At 35.1% G+C, this 25,120-nt stretch overlaps 1 protein-coding gene across 8 annotated transcripts; it reads right to left on the bottom strand.

Annotated features, from left to right (window-relative positions):
- Positions 1-84: 84 nt before the first annotated feature.
- LOC138336923 (fibulin-1-like) lies at positions 85-24,436 on the bottom strand. Of its 8 annotated transcripts, none has more exons than XM_069286545.1 (18): positions 24,281-24,436; positions 18,679-18,932; positions 18,163-18,301; positions 17,572-17,718; positions 16,643-16,759; positions 15,093-15,302; positions 14,260-14,391; positions 12,440-12,583; positions 11,881-12,069; positions 11,342-11,479; positions 9,300-9,425; positions 8,782-8,901; positions 7,972-8,091; positions 7,308-7,439; positions 6,515-6,653; positions 3,540-3,584; positions 2,380-2,642; positions 86-1,922 (listed from the first exon to the last, which is right to left on the bottom strand). In XM_069286545.1, exons 1-18 carry the CDS (start codon positions 24,330-24,332, stop codon positions 1,774-1,776), a joined length of 2,616 nt encoding a protein of 871 aa, XP_069142646.1. In that variant the 5' UTR covers positions 24,333-24,436; the 3' UTR covers positions 86-1,773. The 8 variants fall into 8 exon arrangements, with proteins under 8 accessions (XP_069142653.1, XP_069142646.1, XP_069142647.1 ...); XM_069286546.1 differs by having other exon boundaries at positions 2,380-2,639; XM_069286552.1 differs by lacking the exon at positions 17,572-17,718 and having other exon boundaries at positions 85-1,922.
- Between the last annotated feature and the right edge of the window lie 684 nt (positions 24,437-25,120).

Here is a 25,120-nt window from a genome sequence, read left to right as displayed (position 1 = left end):
GAGTAAGATAAAAATATGAACTAACAACAGGATAAGATAAACATCGTTTTATTTTTAAAGAATTTATATCAGAATTATCATTTAAAGTATGAAATGAAAATTTTAGCTTGCCACAAAAGAAAACTATTTAATGCATTACTCAAATCTGTGTATCTTCTCTATGCAAAATAGATCTAGCTCAAACTATTTTCATATATGAATAAAAATACAATCATCCTTTTGGTTTAGTAACGCTGAGTGTCAAGCATAATCTTCCGCTGATGTACATATTTGTAGGTGAAACCTCTAAGTAACATTATATAATCTTATAAGTAAATATAAAATAAAATCGATATGTTTTAACATGTTATGTCTTTAGGTTATAAGTTAATATTCTTAATACGATCAAAGGTTTAAAGCATATCCGTGGGTTGAAGTGACGCATAGCGACATTGTATGGCTTGTTACCTTACTAAAAGATAATATTGGATGACTTGTCATTTCATTATACAGTGTTATAGTGTCTTGCGCCTACATATAAATATGCGGATAAATATGTGCATAGAAATAGTATAGCAATGGAAACATTCGTGATATTGTAAGATACTGTTAAATATCATAGTATAATTTTGATATTTTAAAACTGTACAAGAAATAATGGGGATATCGCCGCGTCGATACTGACACCATTTAAGTAAATATTGATAAAATGCATAATACAATTAGATGAACATCGCATACATTTTCTTTTTATTATACGATGTTTGTCGAGTTTTATCAACCACACAAGTACAAACTCTTATCATGTTACCCTTATTATAGTTCCAGTTATAATATGTTATTTGATTAAGTACGTGGAATCAGCTACAACTAATCAAATTAAAAATCTTCCATAACAACATTTTTTATTTATCAATAGATAACATTAATTTCTAAGATATCAACCGATGGAAAAATAGATTTCAAAAATATTAAAACTACAATGTAATAAAAATTCAATTGAAAAATCTCAATTTTGCATCGCTTTTTTAGACATTTACTGACGGTTAATAAATGGATCATGGTGTTTAAATTTGTATTTTAATATATCTTATTATATCTCATAATTGTATTACATAACCTGTCTACTAAAATACGGAACTGCTGACCGACGTATAATAGATAAGTGCAAAAGTTTTATTTTGTTTTGGGGTTTTGTTAGCCAACAAGAAAACAAAAACCAGTAAAACAAAACACATTACCTAATAAAGGTCATATAGGTCCATTTATAAAATCATTGTCATTATCTCATAACACAAAAGTCAAAAGGTTGAAGTAACGCAGGAGGCGATTTGATATATTATAATTAAGCTGTTTATAACATAAATTATTTGGTGCAAGGTTTATTTAAAATCTAGTTTTCTATCATGGACGGATCAATTCAATTGGTAACCATTCCTTCATACAAAGTATATTCTCCCACTGACATAATATCAAATATTGTATTTTCATAAAAGCAGAATCATATTGCAACCATTAATCACTCAACGATTAAGCACATAGACGCTTATTCTTAACATGATTAAGTGATAAGTCATGCGTCGTAAGTCATCGAAGCAGCACACTGATATAGTTTCACGTTTTCACTGCAAAAATTAAAATTTGTTTCGAGAGTACATGTTGACAATTCATGAAAACATTTACAGGAAAGTTTCATCCAAACATTTGGTGAAATAATTATTGAAATTGTTTCAGTTTGTAGATTAATTTTGATGTTAAAGTTGTTCACAGTTGACGGCGATTCGAGTAAGGCACTCAGCTCCAGTCTGACGCCGATACATCAACCATTACATGGGTTAGATAGACTGAAAATAGCTGATTTCCTAAAATGTTCCAATTCTCTAACCGCAGGACCAATTCGTATTCCGCTGGACCAATCACTGGCTTTATCAGATTCAATGCAGCTATAACATCGTTAAAAGGGAAATAACTCTTGATTATCACAAGACCAAATAAACTAATATAAAATTCATACATACATGACTAAACGTTCAATTAGTTATGTTCGATTCAAGAGTTTTATTTATTCATATTTATCTATTTGTCAACAAAAATGCAAACGTTCAGTGTCAATCTCTTTACGGAATAAATGAATATTCAATTCAGAAAATAATTGTACCCGTAAATCATTCAAATTTTCATTATACACGCAACGTGAAACAAAAGATATAATACAAACTTTGTTCACGACAAAAGGTTACTAATTCAAAAAGAAAATTGATACTGTCATAACCAATTATTGTCAATATATTTTAAAGACTATTGAAGCTTCACACCATAAAAGAACGTACAACGCATTTTTCATACAGTACAGTATGATAATTATACATAAGCTTTAGGCTAATGTATGATCGTACGTACCTGAGTTGCCGGTGGTGACAGCCTCAAACAATCCCTCCTCATTCCCTCGTATGATATGGAACTTTAGATTAGGGATGAGTAGGTAGCTAACGGTTTGGACGTTGAGCAGTTCCACGGGCTGTAAGAGCGACTTGACTGTGGGTAGGGCAACAAACTGATACGTTATGCTACGGACTTTACTGGTGCGACATGCCGTGTCCGTGATGTTACAGGTCCGTCTGTTACACATGATACCTTCTTCTGCCTTCAGTCGTCCGGCTCTACTTAAAACCGGGAAGCAACATCACAAATGTAACCAAATTACCTACACATGATTAAATAACCGTAAGTCATTTCAACTGATACAATTGTTCTTTAACAATTACTTTTAAAAAAAATGTTGTTCAATTCCTGTAGTTTTTTAGTTATTGAAATTAAAAAGTGATAATCATCACATTTCATCTTTTTTTTAAAAACATATTTTGTTTCCAATGTACTAAAATATAATGTGACCGGAATTGGTATGATAAAAAGCTTTAAGTGAAACGTCTTGTTTAAATGCCAAAATAACAAAGACAACTTGAAAAAATGAGCGCGAACTTGCCTTTGAAAGTTGAACATTATATCAAAAAATACCAAAACGATTAACTGATTGTCAATGGTACGCCATGCATGCAGTTAAATCCTTACCATTTTTTTATTAATTAAGTGTTAAATAATAATGTCTACATGCTTTGATCTAAAACTAAAAAAGAAAATTTCATCCGATGATTTTACCTCCCAATGTTGGTTTTCGTTCTATCACAGGCCGATATATGTAAAATGCAGTTGTTTCTCCCAAAAACAGTATGTTTTTCTTTCATTTCAGCCGATTCGTAGTATCTAATTTATTATTTTTCTATACAATACGCTATAGCCACATGCTGCCAGTAAGCGAGAAATCCAAAGGTGTCTGCTATTAAACAAAACAAAAATCTCCGACTTCGTAAAATGACTTTCATATACATATGTATCCAATAACTCCTCTGTAACATCAAATCTGGGCGTGATGGTGAGCACAAGTAAACATTTTGTGACCTTTGTGATGATTGTGCGCGTGAAGTAATTTCATTGCATTCGTGATGATGATGCACGTGAAGTCAACGTCATTAATCTCAGATGAAAGACCATTAAAACCATACCTTTGAGTAAGGATATCCTCAGTATTAATGACGTCATCAGGTTTTCTGCAAAATTAAGGTCTCCGTCTACTGTTATTGTGCATAAAAACGAGTAGCCTCAATATAGATGACTAAGGATGCAATATCACAAAGACATTAGTTCAAACTTTGAAACATAACATGGTGAGATATGGTCAGTGTGACAAATTGCTAAAATGAGATGAACACTAGAATATGGGCATATACATAAGTAATTACGCTCTTGTGTCTCTTCATTGGTGTTCTCATCTTCCGTGTGATATATAGATTATTTGACGTCTTTTGGTTCTCATAAAGACAATAATTTATACTTTTATATGTCTCTCAATTCATGTTTTCAATGACGACCTGTTTAAATGACCTTTCCAACAATGTGAAATACTTCGTTTTGCAGTATAAACTAGCAAAATAGAAATTATATTATTATATATTTATATCAAGTCAAGCTAGCATTTGAAGTATTCTTCTATCGTTGATATTGAAATATAGAATTTGTGTACCTGTAAAATGTCAATAAGAACAAGAACCAACAAAATGTTGGATTAAAAACAGGCGTCGTATTTATTTGTTTAAGACGATGCATCTGTAATTTGGCTCGATTTTAGATATTAAATGTGTTGATTTTTCCGTTTGTATACCAGAGACCAACACACAAATTTATAAAAATTAAATAATGTACCCATGTATATTATTTCTGACAATGAATGTTTTTAATTACATAAAACAACGATTTTTTTCTATGCAAATATCAGCAGATTACATGCATAACTTGATATGATATTTACAGTGCATGTTAAGAATAACTCTAGAATAACATAAAACAAAATTGATTTATCTTACAGCCATTTATTTTCACATGAAAACAATTTATCCCGAAATGTATTGCGAAATAAACAGGTATATATCAACGAAACAAAATTCAGCAATTCTAACAAGTAACAATGTATGTGTACCAGGTATCATCGCCTTATAAATTTACGGAGTAAGTACTAGTGTCGACGTCAAAAGCAAATAAATGATGACAATAGCTGTCGAATAAGCTTTTCGAAAGAAAAAATAAGCAATTATGGGAGGAAAAATCAAGCGTGATTCAGATTGCAATTAAAGTAAAAAGGGAAATTGCCGAATTAGACAGTGGGACCGTAAGGGTGTGTCGTTACGACAAGTGTTATTGAAAGGACAAATAGTTAGGATGATGAGGACAAACATGTGACGACATAAACAGTCAGGAAAGGGTGTGAAGACAATGCTACTGCAATTCCAAGTAATACGTTAGGGTGGACACAACACTTGCAACACGCCATAGCTAAAAGGGCATTAGAAAAGTAAAGCGACAAATAAGGAGGCGAGATAATTTTGACAGATGCGAAAGAAAAAAGAGCAAAAAGATGTAATATATTTAACTAGTAATTCAACTAGAAAATGTGTGACTGAGGAATAGGACAGACACATGGTCAGGAGATGGAATGTGATCGATTAGGTTTGGACATAAAGTATAGTTGTAGATACAACGAGGCATCATAGAGGTACGAATGCGAGAGCTTAACTCGCAAGGCATAGAAATGGATATGATAGAACTGAATCATGTGTTTTATTAAGATGTAGTTTGAAATCCCGACAGGATAACGAGGGGTAGTATTTAAGGAATGCAGTGCCTAATTTGTGTGCGTGACAATAACTAATCAGAGTAAGGTATTTATGAATTTACTCAAAATTATTTACGAAACCTGTTATATTTGTGATAACCATACTTCCCTCAATACATTTTAATCAGTCAACTTAACAAGCTTGGTCAACACAGTGATGCAGTCGGTGAAAAAAAATCCACTCCTGGACGATATCAGTTTTTTCTTGCTATAAGTGGTGGCATATCTCTTGGCCTACGACTTATATTAATTAATGGAAACCTATCCAAACTCTTTGACTTTAAAAGAAATGTTTCAGACCAAGACTTGACAGGTATAGTTCTGTTGTTATATTTCAGGGTGTTACTTCTTTCCCCTCATGCTCATGAGACCTTTGCTGGTGATATACAGGTATATCTTCGATACAGCTTTGCCAATGTAAGCATTCGTTCTCCTTTCCAACATGTTCATAGTAAGTTCGAGTTGAATGTCCTGCGGGCCGTTCACGGCGTAGGACAGCGTCACGACAGCCTCGTTATTGTTTTCCGTTAGAGAGAAGTATCCCCGGTTGACCGGCCGGACATTGGACCTGAGAGGCCGGACATCAACCACCTCGAGTTCCCACGAGAAACTCTTATCCGCCGACTGGGGTCCGGACATGGCGAACAGGTTAGAGGGCACTTTAACGTTGGCCGGAAATGACAGGAAGTTGTAGGACAGAGAAAATGGTAAGTTCCTACATGCGACATCGTTCTCTTCACAACTGAATTGTCCACGCTTACATAGAACGCTGGAATAAAAGGTTGTTAGTGGATATTAATGATAACGGAGTATGCATGGATTATTGCACCTTGTAACGATTTTCCCATATCGGATATCATGCGAACTATATATGCCTTACATAAATGCATTATGTATTATGAAAGGTACACGTTTTCACTACAAACTCATGCAAATAGATGCAGTTAATTACATACAAAAGTGATTTTCGAATTATTTTTCTTAAATACTATATTAGTTAAATGCACTTTTCATGTTAATCACAATTAAAAGAAATACGCACGAGAAATCAACAAACAAATCAAGACATGAAATATGTATACGATTTTTTAAAAGTATATGAAATACATAATTGCAAAGTGGGTCCATTGGAGTACTAATGATGTTTGATCTGTAAAATTACGGACTAAACCTTAATAAACCACTACGTTTCCAAAACGGATTTTTTTACAAAACAAATATGACCATTTTATATAGTCTCAAAAGTTATTAGTTTACTGTCAATATTTCCTGAACAAGTTTAAACAGATAAATTAACTGTAGACTACGTACCTGTTACGGCGAGGTCCTAACATAGTTTTGGCGAATCCAGGAGGACACACAACATACGGACATTTGTAACTCCCCTTGGTGTTAAAACACATCCTGTCTGCACCACATATACCCGGTCTCTGCTGACATTCATCAATATCTATCAACAAATAAACAAATAAGTTTTCATGACAAGCTCTTTACTTCTCAAAACCTTTCTTTCATACATCTGCTTTTTAGGTGTATATGCCATTTCCCTACAAATATGTTTAATTACATGTATAAGTCGTCGAACGGCACATATATTCAAAATCTGTATGACATCACAACCTTATGTGCGTCTCCTATGTCTCAGCTAAACAATATTTTAACCTCTCCAACACGCTTCTCTTCAGCACTGATAGGTTGCACAGTTCCTCATCTACGTTTTTCAATGTCAATGTATTCCATCATGTCTTGATATAGAAGCCGGTCCTAGTACAATGTCTTACGTTACACAATAACCTCTTACCGCCTAACCAATTTATAACGTCACACACCTACACGCACGTCAAATGTAAGACGTCACACACTCTTCATGTCTGCCCAATGTATGACGTCACATCCCCTAGATGTTTATCAAATATATGACGTCACGCATTCGACACGTCTATCCAATGTATGACGTCAAACACCCCACAAGTCTGTCGAATGGATGACGTCACACATTCCACATGCCTTACTAATATATGACGTCGTACAATCCACACGCCCATTCATTCTACATATATGACGTCACCAACACCCTTGTCGAGCTATGACGTCACTAACATACCTCTGCACGCTTGGCCTCTGCCATACGATGTCCATCCATCAGGACACTCACATCGGTATGACCCCGGTGTGTTGACACAGTTACCGCCACACAGGCGATGTCGGCCTCCAAACTTAGTACATTCGTCGATATCTGATGATGTAAGCATTTACATGGATTAATTTGATATCTTGGTTAGAGTTATCTTTTTTCATTAGTGTATATTTTATTTTCTTACATGACGTGACAACAGTTTTAATGTTTAACTGGATCAAAATCATTGACATCTAGAAAGAACCTTTGTATACTTAACAAATTATCACATTCCCCATCGTCCGCCATGCCTCTTATTTTTACTATGATTTTATTGAATTTATACCCTTTATTGATCCGATGTGTTTGCACATTGCGAAGGTTTTTACCTATTGAACTTCAATCTCGTTGATTATATCATACTGTTATTTTATATTAATTGGAATCAAATATTTCCAGAAAAGCAACAATTCTTATTCTTTGACGACGTTATCCTTACCTTACAACGTTTGGATAAATTCTGGATAAACTCTCTGAAAATTTGACAGTTGGCTTTACTTTTTGCAGAAAAGGACGTTTAATTGAGGGCAGATAAACTCTGTAATATGCAAAAACAGAACACATAGTTGATTTAATAGCGTTTCGTGCCTACCTTCACAGCTCCGTTTGTCTGCGGCTAGCTGGTACCCTGTCCTGCATTGGCAATGGTATGACCCGTACACGTTCATACAACGGTACTGGCAGATGTTGGGGTCTTCACATTCGTTGACGTCTAGGAGAGATGAGATGGACGTTTTAAAATCAAGGTACAATAAAACCTGACTTACTGACATGGATTACGTAAATGTGTCGGGTAAGACAGGTCTTAGTGAAATCAGGGTTCGTAATGACTGGAAAAAAATATAGCAAATTAGAATCATGCATTTAGTCACAACTCATTTCAGACCCATTACAGTAAAACACTTGTTTAACAAACAGAGGTTCGCTATAAACGTGTTTTACTTTACAGCAGAATCACCTCACACACCAACATTTTAACATCTTATACATATATTACTAAATACTTTCAACATCTATCACAGCGTCACAATGAAATTACCGTAGTTCCACCACTTACCGACACATCACCTTCCCTCTGATCGCAGCCTCTCGTTGCAGGGATATTACTAATAACCGTAATTCCCCCGCTTACCAACACACCGCCTTCCGTCAGATCGCAGACCCTCGTTGCAGGGACATTTACTCATAACCGTAGTTCCCCCACTTACCAACACACCGCCTTCCGTCATATTGCAGACCGTCGTTGCAGGTCCATTTACTAATTACCGTAATTCCCCCACTTACCAACACACCGCCTTCCGTCAGATTGCAGACCGTCGTTGCAGGGACATTTACTAATTACCGTAATTCCCCAACCGTCGTTGCAGGGACATTTACTAATTACCGTAATTCCCCAACTTACCGACACATCGCCTTCCCTCGGATCGCAGTCCCTCGTTACAGCCACAACGATAACTCCCTTGAGTATTCTCACAGACGGAGTCAAATGGACAGACAAAAGGGTCATTGCATTCGTTGATATCTGAACATAATTGAAAATGAGCATTCAGAGCAAACGTATTTTTTTCATTTTCTATATACGCAAATTATTAATGAAAAAGTATTCAATATCTGTTAGTTGACATTTTGTGGACCTATATAACCTCACGTTTTCTTTGTGACTAACGTTTCGTAGTTTTTGTGCGTTTTCGTGGTTGCTATGAGGATAATACTTAGGATAATATGAGGATCATAGTACAAACGGCTAACAAAGATATTTGTAAAAACCCATTAAACCACGTAAAAATGTGTTCACGAATATTTAACAAATTAACGATAGCCATGACCTTTGTTAATTAAGTTTGAAAATAAACACTATGATACATGAATATCAACATTATGTGACAGAACTTTACTCAAACATAATATCCTGGTGAGTACCTTCACAGTTTCCGTCCATACCAACTCTGTATCCCCTTTGACAGTTACAGATGAAGCTCCCTGGTCGGTTGATACATTCCTGGTTATCCTTACAGTCGTCCAGATTCCTACTGCACTCGTCAATATCTTATCAAAAAAAACTATCAGTATTATAAGGTATGTAAAGAGTAAAAAAAATATAGATTTGTTTTGATAAAAGATGGGTTGTTTAGTTTTACGTCCTATTAACAGCCAGGATCATATAAGAACGTGCCAGGTTTGATGCTAGAGGAAAACCGGAGTATCCGACGAAAAAACCACCTAACGGCGGTCAGTAACTGGCCCAGTGATGGAGGGCTCGTGGTAATATTCTTAACCATCTTAACAACTCGTCAAGCCTTGGGTTTTACAACAGTTTGTGACCCTCGGGTAGAATATCCCTATCCTTCATATCCACATATGAAAGAGTCATATAATATCCGTCGTTAATTTCAATACAATCATGTTAATTATTCCCCAGAAGAACTGCAAGCATGGAATTTTTCGCGTGTGGATATTTTGACTTTGTCAAATTTCAAATTGTTGGCAGAGTTTTAATTTCTTTCCTCGCGTTAAATCTGTAGTCTAAGTATTCCCCCAATCCCCCAGCATTAATTGCGCTCCCTCATTCAGGATTGCAATAATTCTGGAAAAGATTGAATATTCGCATTTAAAACATTGCTGTAATGTCATCTATTGTGATAGCTTGAGGTGTAGTCGGAGCAAAGCCTACTATTATCATCTACTACTGTTGAATAGTTACCTTTTCCTGTGGAATAGTTTGTAAAAAGGGAAAAGGTAACTATTCCACAGTTGAAGGTAAATGTAAAGAGTGGTGAACATAGCTTAGTATGTAGTCAAAAATACGTCCTCATTCATTAAATCCGCGAAGAGATGGATTAAAGATTAAACATGGTACTTGTCAAAGTTGTCGAGATGTAATTGTAAACTTATTTTCATAATACCGAAACACAATTTTTACCACTTCATTCAAAAATAAACTGTATGATTTCTTTCATAGTCACTGTATCCATAACCCAAAAAAAAAATTTGAAAATAAATCGAAAAGAAAGAAGATCAAAATTAAATTCCATAAGACAAATGCTGAATCTTTTGCCTAAGTGAAATTGCAGATGCTTAAGACATGATTTTTCCATATTTCGTTATCCAAATCACTTCATATACCATACAAAATGGCATCTATCAAACAAATTTACATTCCAACACTTTTCATGAAGATAATTATTCCCAAGGATACACTTTCAACAACTCACTCTTTTATCACATGATTTAATTTTTGTGTATATGTACCGCTTGTACTAGTATTATGATCCAAAATAATCCGGTTATATTTGGGTTTTTTCTTCTTCTATATTTTGATTAGCTCCCTCTCAGGCTTGAGCTGCATGGGAAAAGATTTTTGCCCAATTCACTTCAAATTTATATTCAAAAATCCTCACTACTGTGTTCAAATCTGCAAACAGAGCTACATAATTATGTTCCTCCATGTTGAACAGTGAAAACTAAACTGAGGAAATGTTTTAGTGTGAGTACCATATATTACCAACGCATGGATCTTTCGGAACAATCATGCAAATCATTATTTTTGTTCTCGAGTGAGGTAATGCAATGATTCATGAATAGGTCTCAAGGTTTAAATAGGTAGTAAGGGTTTACCTGGAGCTGTGGAATAGTTAGACAATATCCAGTGTAATAGTGGAGAGTACCAGTGACATTCGGTGCCATGTTTTAAGTATGAAAAACACCTCAAATTGTGGAATAGTCAAGATAATGAATAGTTCTCGGCCTTTACGGGCCTCGATTAATTCATTATCTTGGCTATTCCAGAGTTTTTGGTGTTTCTCCTATACGTATAATTGAACTTGTTGACATTTTCGCGAGTATACATATTCGAGGTGGTTTAATGAAAGCAATGTAAGCGAACATTTCTGCGCCGCGAATAGTTTCACTTTTACAGAACAAGAAATTTATCCGGTATTCTGTATTAACTTTTTTCTGCATACCGACACAGACTTGAGTGAATTGGTCCATCTCGTGTCCCGCCTGGCATTCCACTTTGTTCCGACAGCGGTAAGACCCGTAAGTGTTTTTACATATCTGGTTTGGTCTACACCTGTTGTCTCGCTCACACTCGTTGATATCTGAAATTGAACATTACAAGTAAATCACCTCTAGATATCTACGTAACGTTACAGTTGAAGTAGTATTCCTCAACCAGTAGGACAAGACAACCCCGATTGCAGCTTATCTACTATATTGACTTCCTTAGTTTAACATCAACGGTGAATTGTTATTTTTCATGCAATTTCTATTTGACATTCTGACATCAATATTTATGGTAAAGCATAAACACGATTTTTTTTATCTATTTTTTTTCCATTTGATTTTTTTTTAAATTTCATTTCATCATTATATTTTTTAATTCTTTATTCTTTTGTTTGGGGTTTTTCTTCTTTTTTTTGTTCTTCTTATAGTGATATGAACTTTCATCCTATATGAACACATGCCACTCTACCAAGGCCAATAGAATAACAACACTTACCCACACATGACCCACGCCTATTGGGTTCTAGCCCACGTCGACAGTTGATTGGCTCACACCGACCAGAAGAGGAGGAAAAGCGGTATCCGAATTGACATTGTGTCGGAACACATCGGAAGGATCCTTGCAAGTTTACACAATTATATCCAAGTTCACAGTTGTCTATTCGTAGAGCGCATTCGTCCCTATCTGTGACAACCCAAAGACAAAACAAATCCTTTGTTAAGATATTTAATAACACATCCTGATTGGCTATAATGATGTTTCATGCAGTAAACATTTAACAGTTTGGTTGATGGATTAAAACTATAAAAATATAAGAAATATTTCAATTTCAGTATTTACTTTCGTGTTCGTAGCAACAAACCATCCTTACTAATAAAGAAACGATTGTACTATCGAAATAAAGAAATAAGATAAAACCGTATTAGCATGAAATTTTAAGAGAACTGACGGTCCCTTGAGAAATTAAGTTCTGATTATGTTGAAAGAATAGAAAATGCCTCGAACAATACAAAAAGGTATCTTTCAGGCACTATTTATTGCGGATAATACCTACCGACACATCGCTGGGTATCCGCGTCTAGTGTGTACCCGGTACCACAACCAAGAATACGCCCACACCGGTATGAACCAATTGTATTCTCGCAACGCTGTGTCGTCAGGCACGTGTTTAGACCATTCTGGGCGCATTCGTCAATATCTGTAAAGGAGATTGTGTGATATATACATTTTAAAAAATGGTAATTTTAAAGATGCTCCAACGCTGACAAATGATATTTTTTCACTATCAAAAACAGGTGCATATGATTTGGTATTTATCTTCAGTTACAAAAGTTACTTACTTAACACCATTACCACCATTGAAATGTTTAAGCTTCTAATTTTACCTCAAGTTAAAAATATGAAAAACAATTAATTGCATCCCGAAAAAAATCTGTGGCACTATTTCCTTTGTGGAATGAAGTACTGATTGCGCATGCACAAAAGGCGAAATCAATTATTTTATGTTATTTTTGTGTTAATTAGGCATATATATACGATTAAACACCAATTATTGTTCAAATGATGAATAACATTTATACTCTGTCGGCGGTGGAGCATCTTTAAGAAAAATCCTTTCGGATATATATTACATAGATGATGATTGTCGATCTAAATGAAGCAATAAAGCTGCAAAACTGAAAAGAAGGTTATATGATTAATAAGTGCTGGAGGTTCAAATGTACTTGGAAGTATCTCATTAAACAAAAGATAAATATTGTACACATATGTCATTACTAATTCTACATAATTTTGTAAACCGCCAAATAAGTTTGATGATGCAATGTGCATTAAGTGGGATTAAAATACCACAAATCTTTTCAATTCTTTACAATTGGAAATAATTACAAGAAGATGGTAAACAGTACGTCTTGAAGTCCTCCACGTTTACGAGTAATACTATTTGGGTTATGTACCAAAATGTATATGCGGTATTAGTAGGTTGTTACAAATAGACGTGACGTAATAAATACAAAATATATATTGCTATGTGCATCTTTGATAAGTTTTACACCTCGATAAGTGAAGATATCTGTGAGTATAAGCATGACTTGTTATCGGAATTTGCCGTGTATTTGTGAAACCAACCAAAGCATGCATTGTTATCTTGCGCTTCTGAAAGATAACCAGCTACTTGAGATTGTATCCTGAAACGTTCAAATTAAATATATATAAAGTGAATTCAATCTTTGTAATGAGTTAGAGAAGGAGTGACAAAAATAATGTTGCAGTTATGATATCTATGCTTTCCTTAATTTATGTATTTCTGTAGCACCAGGATGCATGTTACATAAATAGATTTCTAGGCGTTGATTTCTTTATTATTTTATAGAAGGACAAAAAAACCTATGTATATAAGATTGTCTATTTTAGCGTCCCTCAAAGTTGCCCCTTTAACCAGAGACTCGATCCAAATGAGCAATACCTAGCACTATTAGACGATCTAACCTAATCCATTCTCATTATTTTCTTGAAACCATCATGCGATATTGAAGAACCGACTAAAGGACATGTGGACTGACAAACAGTTTCACAAGGAAGTGGACAATTCAATTTAATATTCCTTACCAGCGGTGAGTCTTAAATGCACTTTACCATAAGGACAGTCCTATGCTAGAACTAAATACATGCTCGTACTAAAGATGATGGTGATGTTCGTTAGTTGATGGATTTGTCTTGAAAGTTATATTTCGTTCTCCAAAATTCTATCCCTTATCACAAACATGGACATGTCGTATCTAGGAGCTTACTTTATGCTGGTTATTTGTGCAAGGAAGATAACTACGGATGTGTATCGCAACGTTAGTTGGCTATACAAGACTGGGGGACAATTACCCTGGCACGTCATAGAGGAGTTGTGGTAATTGAATCCGTCCTCACATCGACAGGTAAAACTACCGGGACTATTGATACACAGCATATGGGCTCCATAACAGTTATGGAGGAAAACAGTACACTCGTCCAGATCTAAAACAGATCACCCACAGTGTAAACTTATCCCAACCCATTTGTTCATTTTTTCTTGAACAAACAATGAGCCGAATATGATTATGATATTCAAATAAATCACTTACAGTAACTACATGGGTTATCACATCTTATGTCATAAACACTAAAATGGACGTTACTGCAACATCCACTTCATTTTTCTTGATATTTCAAGAACATGATATATGGATAGCCCACGTACATGGATCATTAATTACGGCGCCAATATCAAATCTTGCATATGCACTGTAGATGTTGGATATGTCTATTAATTGTAACTTTGATTAATACTACTAGTTCATTTCCAGTGACAGTCACGCCATTCATATTGGAATTCCGCAATGATCACGGAACTTGGCATAACATAAAAATGTGTCGACTACAAAACGTGATCCATCTAACTGATTTGGACAGTTTAATCTTTGTCTGCCCCACAAATATATGAATGGATCATAGAACAATACAGCATGTTTACTTCTTGAATATCAACTATGAACTTAACGTGATCACAAAGACCAATAAGAAAGAGCTAGTATTTTTGTGGTTTGTGGAATGTCCTCATTGTTCCCACACATGAGTCGCTGCTTTACCAAGTATTTTTCTTATGCGTATACATTGTCATATAATAAACTGTTTGTTTATTTCTACCCAGATTAAACACACATCCAGCCATACGTTACCGTCACAGGCTTGCGACACTGTATTGTAAGCATATCCTTGGTCACATGACACAGAAGGTTGGCATTCACCGGAAGTTTCGTCATACGTTGTTCCATCCGGGCATTGGCTGACGGGCGGGGCGACTGGTTCACATGAGAATCCACCTTCTGTATTCAAACACTGTGTGTCACCGATACAGTTGGCTGCCCCGCTGGTGCACTCATCAACATCTGAAATCAAAGCATTTAGTGACCTTGAGTTCATGTATACATGAATTAAAAAGTAGAAAAGCTGTGGCAGTTGGGAACTTCAAAAACATATCACTGACAGAAAGTTTCGCACTTCAATTTAGGTACATGTATAAACAACTGCGGTAAAAAAAATACGAAAAACATCTATGATGTAAAGTATGGTAGAAATAGGAAGATTGATACCTTTAAAGTGAACAGTGATTTAAAGTTTCGGAATTCTAAAGCGTCCTCTCGGCTCACTATGTCCGTGGTTACATTTCCAAGCAGCCTCGCTTTCAATGCTTTCAACTTTTCTTTACTTTAATGGTCAGAACTGGGAAACTAAGCAGAACTTGACCGTCGTATTAATATGTGAGAACTTTTGGAAGGCTAATGAACGCATTTAGACTGGTTTTCTTTGCCCGACTATTCACTTTAAAGTATTCCATTAAACAACATAACGAATTATTATTTTTCTTGTTTTTTTTTTTCGCCAATCTCATTGAACGCCGTTACCTCACGTGACTTCCTATAAAACAATGATCGACTGATAAAGTTGATTGAAAAAAGTTGATTGACCGATCTGTCTATAAAGAGAAAAGGGTTTCCCGATTCAGTGCATCAAAGCGTCGAAGTCATTTAAGCGCTTGAATGCGACATGCGTTAAAACGTTGATAAATTAAGCGTTTGTAAGATGCCAATTTTGTTGGTAACATATTTTCGTCAAACACAGCGAATGATAGACAGACGGGTTTTCCCCTCTGCCAGTAGTCTTGATGAGAATGAAAGTTTTAAAAAACGTCGGAGCTACGCATAAAAATATGCAATTATGATACACGTAAGGGTGGTGCTTTTATTTAGACAGTAATATAAGCTACAGTGTATACACGTCGTTTATCGGACATTGAAAACTGCAGTATGATGATGCATTCGCCAACTTCTACTGTACATGTATCTGGAAATCAGGTTTAATAGGAAAACTGTATAATTTTCGTATCATTGGTATGATCATTTTGATATTTACTCATTCAATTTCTGGTAATATATCCTGAAATACAAATGCAGATGTATACACTAGATTGTCGTATGTCTTTTTATTTATTGTTTGAAAATAAAAACCAATTCAAATAATAAAACAATTGTAGCATTTTGAATTCGGTCGATGCATGTTTTATTGACCAAAGAAAAGTTATCATCCTCGGACTATGTCCTCGGTCGATAATTTTTCTTTGGTCAATAAAACAAATGCATTGGCCTCATCAAAATGCTATAATTGTATAATAGCAAAGACATTACAATTTAGGAAAAAATCCTTTTCTGTTATTTCGACCGTTTATTACCTCGACAGGAAACGCCATCCTCGTCCAGTTCGTAACCTTGGTTACACTCACACCGCACCCCATTTGTGTCGTCAATACAACGGTGTTCACAGGGATTATACACAGAACAATTTATTCCTGCCGGAACAACAGACAACATTTGATAGCAATTTCAGATAATAATTAAACACTCAAAAAAGTGTAAAATGACAATATCAAAGAAAGTTTAATTAATTTCAAATGCGACTATACTCTAGATAAAAATTAGCATTGTTTTCTCCTAGCAAATCCATAGCTCAGCGACAAATTTATAAAAAAATTAATCAACGTTATTTCACAAAACTAAAAAAGTAAAGATATTGAATTGAGTAAATTAATTAATACAAAAGTGGCTTAAAATATATTCGTATTTGAAATTAAAGATTTATACATAATTGTTGCCAAGGTATCATTTTGAAGATACGAGAACATTAATACCTCTAATGGTTTTTTAGTGTCAATGTTAGGAGACAATAACGTACAGCACAAACAATGGTTGATCAGTAAACTAAGTGATGTGTTAATTGGTCTGATATAAATGTAAAATTAGTTCAGTACTATGGAAAAAAATATTCTCGTGTTAAATTATCATTATTAATTATCTTTTTAAAACATGTTTCGGGGCCCTGCTATTTATCAAAAAGGGACATTTCTTAACTTATAATTAGCTCAGAAAAGTTATTTGAACCGGGGAATTTATCTGGCCTTCCATACTACTTTCCGTTGGAGAAGTTAAAACTAGTTGAACATGACCAAGAAAAGATGTCTTAATAACACAGTTTTCTGTTACGATGATGACGTTAAATTCGCCAGTCAGAAGAAATTGCACCAAATCATAACTTATAGAAAATTCCAATCTAAAACGTCTGTTAAGCAATCGTATTTATAAGAAGTAACCGCCACGTGCTTACCGCTGTTATCAAGAATGCACGTGCTTGCATCACTATGAAGAGTATATCCCGGTTCACATTCACAACGGTAACTGCCAATCGTATTTACGCATTCGTGACTGCAGAGAACGCCCGGATGTAGTTCACATTCGTCGATATCATTTTCAACTACAATGCATGGATGTCAAAGTTTTTTGTCTGTATGGCTATTAGATATACTAAGGGGATATATGTTGACTCTGTTTTGAGTCATTTTAAATGATTATGTTTTTTCAAAGGAAAACATGAACGGCAATACAACACAGCGTAAACAGATCATTTAATGGAATTTATTTGAACTATTTCAAAATTTCTTGAGGAAAATTAAATGAAATAGAATTTGCAAGTTAATCAAAATGAAATGGAATATTTAATTAATTAATTCTGTTCTTTTTAATCTTGATCAATAAAAAACATCTGTCATCTTCCTGTTTTGTCTTTTGATGTGGATCAAATGGTCTTTCTACTGTTTATAGCATGCATACCATACAACCACATGTTAGAGACACAATGTGTTGTTAACGAACGTTAGTTATGAATTAGACATGCAAACAATAATCAAAGATTATCTACCTGTCTTGTTTACACGGCCATTACAGCATTCTTGGAACTTCCGGTCACATGGTCCACCGAAATTGACATCTGAAAGGTAGGTACAGTCCCCACCCATCTGTCGCTGAGCCAATCCCAGATGGCAGCAATGACAACACTCCTGAGGGGTTAAAGGTCAACTAAGATATTAAAATGTAAACTTACATCTTCAGTGCTAAAAAGTTGTATGCATCATTTTTGAATAAAAATATAGTGGTATGGGTGTTTTTTTCTAAAGTTTTACTGGGGGCGAATTTTGAGTATTTAAAAATAAATAAGTTTACAAAACTGAATACATGGCCAATATTAAAGGATTATCAGCACATAGAACATAGAGATCAGTGTAGATGGTAGCGAACATTGTTTTATGTCGTAATTTTAAGAAACACATAATTTTATATACCCAATATCATTATCTGCATGACCTATCCTTATATAAAAGAGGAAAATATGTCACAAATGAAACTTGACAATCGTTTACACAAATTACCAGCCTACCAGATATTGCTCCGCGCCGAAGACGTTCCGTGACGTACATGCTGGGTATTCCAAAGCGTCCTGATGACCCCGATCACACTGTTGTCTCTGTTTTGCTTTCATGCAGCAGACTTCTAGAATGGCCCTGCACTCTCGCTGGGCCTCTGGTGGGACACCGTCCACAGCTGAAGGGTAAGAGTCACATCGCTGGTTACCATCTGCTGCCCAGTCTGACCCCGTCATACAGCATTGGTCCAGTACCAGGTCAACTGCACCTGTGGAAACAAAAGGGTGGAAATGCAATGATATAAAAATAAGTAATATTAGTGGCATTTACTCAGTCTTAAATAAATATTTGTTGGACTAATGCAATTCTCTGTACTTTTTGGTATAGGTTTATGTGTATGTGTAACTAAGAAATGACAACAAAATTATCCTGTGCTCAAATGGACACGTCCTAGTAATTGGTTAGTTGGTAGATTGAGTAAGGTCCTCTAACATCTAAGTTGATAAGGTATAAGAACTGCCTCCATGTATGTGATATATCGGGAGTCTGCAATACTAGAAACATACATGTATACTGTAGTTTGTAAACATCAGATTATCTATCGACACAGACATATCGACCTTCATTCAAATGAATTCATTGTGCCGTTTTATATTGCTATCTCACTTAAGCACATCCAACCGGAACAACAGACAAACCAGTCGTCCAACTCAATACGCTGAACGCTAAGCAGAAACTACCACTATTTAGCCTATAGTATGTCTCGGCCAGGTAGACCTAGACCTTGTGTAATATTCATTCAAACCGATGAGCTGAAAGGCTCAATGTAATAAAATAATTTAATTGAATTCGTATGTGATATTCACAAACTTTATGAATACTAATAGTATCATTTGCAGAACAGTGACATTATATACTTTAGCGTGCAATGCTTCATATTCATTTATTCAAAACATCACATAACTGAGACTAACCTTTTTCCCAAAATGAAACATTGGTAAATGTTAAAGATCAATCGTATGGTTTATTAAACACGTCCAATCACGCAACTTCCCATCATGTAACCTTTCGTATGCGTATTAATTTTGCTGATTTCACGGGGAATTAAAAAAAAATCGCAGAAATCTCCGCGAAAATGTTTTATATGCATCTAAAATTAGAACACCGGTAGTCTATATCACGCTCGCGCAAACGTCCTTAAGTATAACAATGCGAAATTAAGTGGCCACGAAAATCAGTTGGTTTACAGTATCGCGAACATGTTTTGTGTGTGATGCTGCTGATTTTTAGAGACGAAGCAGCGTGAACAAGTCGTCTGATAGTGTTGTGAGCAGACGTTACACCGCATGTCTATTCATTTCCTAATACATTGACAAATGGTAAACTAATCCCCGAACACAGTTCTCGCTGCAAACTCACCTCAGACGATCTGACAGAGACACTAATATAATCGGTCGGTATTTATATAAAAATTCGAACCATTCAGACTACATATTGGGTTCGCGTGACATACCGTATACATGGCTTACAACGCATAAACGAAAAGTCATGCTGGTCTTGAATATTTTGTAAAAATTTAAAATCTGAATATAAAATTGTATAATGTTGTATGGAGCGTGTTAACGTTTATAAAACATTAATCTGTGTCTTGATTGTGTGTTATATATGTGTACAAATGATCATTACAAACCTCAGCATGGTCTCGGTCACTTCCTAAAGATGACTTGTCTGGTGATTCGTTGCGTGCTTTATGGTGTCCTTTCACTAATCAGATGATTGTTACACTCCTCATTGTTTTGCCCTATTACCGAAGCATTTTATTGGTCTTCATTCAAATTAATCCTTTGTGTATTATAATAATTATGTGTGTTCAAACATCTTAATTTGTTTGTCACATAATATTGATTTCTTTTGTCGGCACAGTTCAAACCATATGTGACCTGTGAGGAAATTCTTGCAGTAAACAATAGCGTGTGTAGGGTGTATGATGGGTGTGTATTTTGGAGACTGTTGTATGTTTGCGTTGGGTCTCCATGTAACAGTCGGCCTCTTGTCCATGTTACAGCATAGGTATTTAGCACGCTGATAAGTCAAAGACCCACTATAGACTAATATATAGAGAAAGGTAAGGAACTCCTCCGTGATGCAAAATTGGGTAATTTAGTTCAAAGTGTTGTAAAAAAATATCCAGACCAGATATTTCAACGGCTTTGGTCTTAATTGAAAGTTAAGATGTTACACTTCACGATGATAACAAGAAATCCTACTGAACTTGTCTACTTTTTTCACAAACAGCCTCGAAACTTGAAAAATTGACGAATTTCCGTTAGTCGGACACGATCGAGAACATTTTTGCAAACGAAAATGTCTATTCGCTACACTGAAAACACGGCAGCCTACAATAACAGGCTTTGACATAAACAAACAACAGGTGAAAACAAATGTATTTACTTGTTTGACGGTTCGTTCAAATCCACCTCTCGTGGTCCTTATGTCGTTTTTCAGCGTTAATAGTTATCCGGGTCAGGTTGACTGCCATTTTGCTACTATCTTGAAAGTTATGTATAGCCTAATCTCATTGGCTGAGCTAAAACCAACCGACCAATGAGATTAGGCTATACATAACTTTCAAGATAGTGGCAAAATAGCTATAGTCTATAGTGGGTCTTTGACTTATCAGCGTGCTAAATACCTATGGTTACAGTGCGATCTAAGTGAAGCGTGCTGCCAGAGACAGAACAAACACCAAGGACTTATAAATCCTTGACAAACACACATCACTCAGTCACATTACTGACAGCGGACAAATCATTCATCGTATTCCCTTCATTCTGAACTGTTTTAGAATAATCATTCAAAACAGCATGAAGTGGTGTCAAAGAAGAATTACGTGCGAGCATAGCAAAAAAAAAACAACAACGAAAATATCCCTCATTTAGTCGCCTATGGATATGCGTAGTGATCGTCTGCTCGAATATGACTGCATCTTACACTAATTCTAGTGTGGGTGTCAATTAAACCATACATGGCTATCCTCAAATTAGTCATTATTATAAAAATGATAACACAATTACTCTTTGTGTAAAAAATGATATCATGAGTGTGTCATGCATACTTTATCAGCATCATGAATATAGCGCAATTATATCGTAATAATTTTATAACGCATATCAGCATACCAATATGAATTGGCCTGGATTTGATATTTGTTTTGGTTAGCATTTTCGTCTCTTCTTTAATTGTAGACAAGGAGACAATGAAATTCTCAAGATATATGTTTACATGTACTTTTAAACTGGCCATGAACTTTGAATTAGAAATAAACATTGTGTAATTCTTCATTATGGGATCTTAGACTGAAATCATCACTCGTATGCGTGTAGGCCTACCCATAGCAAGCTCCAAAACGATAACATTTCAACTTCATCTTTTACTTTAAATCAATATAAACTACACTTCAATATATATCTGTGCTTATATCTATGACGTTTTTAGCATTTTCATTGGTGTATTCTTATTTTATTAATAAAAAGACATGGTTAAGCAGTATATTACAAGTGAAATACGCTGTTTTTGAGGACCAGAAGCTAACATGACTGAACATTTACCGGACACTGCATTAGATGGAAATAGTATCCTTATCCAAGTTCGTTGATTTCGGAAACACTATGGAGCGTGCTGGTATTTCATTGAGGTAAGATTAAAGAGAAAGGTCACTTCTATAAGTGCAATGTTCACACAAGTTCGTTGTGATTGTGGTTGAGGGGGGAACAGGGGGGTGGTAGGAGGGGGTCGGGAGGAAGTGCAGCGGAACGTCTGTAGACGTTGTATCATATGATTATATCCCCAATCTCCATCAAAGTCTGCTCCCTGACACCATATTTGGACATTCATACGGATAGGACTTGCGCCAGACACGTGTCTGTCCGAACGTCCATGTTTGGTGTAAGGGCAGGAGGAAATTCGAACTATTTGTGAAAATGGTCTGATTTGATAGCAAACAGGAATTTACATTTAAGTCATCTTATGTAAATAGTTAAAATAAACAATGTACTCTTATTACAAATTCGTTTTACTAGTTTCAAATGTGTACAAAACATGATATCATCACTGTATAAAGCTAGCATCAGACAAGTTAGAGTGATTGCAACTTGTTTTAAATATCTTAAATTAAGGAGGTTGAAAATCCTAAAAAAAATCCACGTCTTTATTGCAGGTCCGAATTATATTTATGTTGTGCTTGACCACAGGTGATTTATATATTATCATGGACGTGATGAAGGTTGATTTTTTAATGAATTCACAGTAACATTAGACATACCCAACATATCATTTCAAATACTTATGATTTTTATATAGACAGGATTTGTTTAATTGCAAGTAGTTAAAATGAAAGTCTTTATTTTTAGTTTCAATTAAAAATGTCGAAGTCACGTTTAAAACTCATTAATAAGTATACAAAATAAGCACACAGAACATTAAAACTGTAATAATTGAACCAGTTGTTCTGGCCCCGATTTCTCGAAGCAAACTTAAGTCAAAAACTGACTTAAAAGTCATAAATTTTCATATAGGTTACATAAGTTTTGACTTAAGTCTGCAATTTCGTTTCGAGATATCGAGGCAGGGATGCACTATAGGCCAGACCAGTACATTTATCGACTATATCTTGTAACCACATGCCGAAGTATGATGTTGGTATGTAATTTTATTGGCTGATACGATTAACGTTTTAGTTTAACAACGCAAATAAGTGGTACACAGTATAATTCCATTCTATGTCTTATTACATTTCTTTAAGACATTATTTTCTTGTGAATGCTATTATTTTTACGCGGTTATCATTGTAAGTTTATATTGTATGTAAGGGGTGATTTGGTCACGGAACATAATGATAGCTTGTACTTTGGGAAATGTGTAATCAACTCCTACGGCCTTCAATTAGCGGATTATTAAAAGTGCAGATGTTTTCTGGGTGGAAACATTTGATTGCCATATAAAAAGTAAAGATATACGAACGATATCATGTATTACGTAAGATCAATTCACTGCCGAATCATACCATGTTACATGTACCATATGCATGATACTGGCATTTTTGACGAGGAATGTTTTTGGTTTTTTATTCAATTATAGATAATATTTTTTACTTATAAGTGTTGCCTTGGTAATTAGATATCTCCATGCCATAATATTCTGCCTTTGAATTAATTTGCAACGATTGATAGAAATCAAAATAAAAGAAATCTTTACCGTAAAAATATTCTTCGATCAGACCGAATTATTGAGCCAAAGTAACTTTGGTTATATATATACGTATTCATACAGGGGTATATTGTATGTCATGTTCAGTTCAAGTTAACAGAATCTAATGCTACTCTATACATATTATATATCTCTGACCTAAATTTCATTCAGCGATGTTGTTGATGAATTCGTTCCGCGAAATCCCCTATTCAGTTTGTGTAACGTTATGTAAGCTCCTATATATGTACCTTTAAATCACAAAATTGTATTCGTTGAAAACTGAAGTAAGTATATTTGCCTTTAAAATACGTTTTATCATTATTATCGAGGACATTGACTGACATCAGTTGAAAAAAAAAGAATACTTACCTTCGGACGACTTGACCAAAAATATCACCGAAACAAGAATTAAAATCCCCATTTTGTAAGTGATAAATCAATGTTAATTGCAGTGTTAGGCCCTGGCGCGGCAGAGAACCTTATACGCTGTAGATATTTAACAAGAATAGGCTGACGGGATGTTTGGCTGAGGCTACCCAAGGGAATTGCTATTTTAAATAATAAAAATCTTCATGAAATATATCTTCTGTATATCAATATGATAAACGGTCGCACGTGTGTCCGATTTAGTAATGTACATTTTTATTCATTTTTTAATACGAATGATTGAGTAGATAAGTATAAAAATATATAACTCAAATAAAAATAGCGATGATGTATATGTATAACCTGTCTGATATCTAGATATGACGTGTGAGGTATTCTTTATTCATTTTGCAATATGGCACGTGCTCGTACCAGGTCACTCAGACCGATAAAGGCAGCATACCTCCTTAACTAAATAGACGTACGCTAGATGTTGCCATGATTACGCGTCCTCCGATCTGTTACTTCCGCTTTGTGGTTTAAAGAGGGCTTTGATAAGAATAGCGATGATAACTTGTAAAAGCTGTGTCACTGATCCCCATAAGTGGCCCCTGGACAAAGTACTTGACAAAGGAAAGCAGTCGGGACGTGACCCATTGTAAGTCCGTTTTAGATACCACTAATTAGTACCGATTAACCTCGTTTTGATCTCAGTGGGAGCGAGGCTATTCTTTAACAAAAGATAAATGTAGTGAAACTGATCGGATTTAGCACTGTCATGATTATGTTACGAAGGTCATTCTATAACTGACCACTGGCCAGTCCACGGGTACCCGGGATATA

Source organism: Argopecten irradians, chromosome 12, assembly GCF_041381155.1.
Source record: "Argopecten irradians isolate NY chromosome 12, Ai_NY, whole genome shotgun sequence".
In the NCBI taxonomy this organism is placed as follows: domain Eukaryota; kingdom Metazoa; phylum Mollusca; class Bivalvia; order Pectinida; family Pectinidae; genus Argopecten; species Argopecten irradians.
This window is presented reverse-complemented; position numbering and strand designations above follow the sequence as displayed.

What these genes read in the sequence shown, in the direction of transcription:
- LOC138336923 (XM_069286545.1), bottom strand. Translation starts at nt 24,332, where the DNA reads ATGGGGATTTTAATTCTTGTTTCGGTGATATTTTTGGTCAAGTCGTCC. An exon ending in TAGGCGTGGGTCATGTGTGG is followed by an intron (nt 11,480 to 11,880) that starts GTAAGTGTTGTT and finishes GTTCAATTTCAG; the next exon opens with ATATCAACGAGTGTGAGCGA. An exon ending in TGTCACCACCGGCAACTCAG is followed by an intron (nt 1,923 to 2,379) that starts GTACGTACGATC and finishes ACGATGTTATAG; the next exon opens with CTGCATTGAATCTGATAAAG.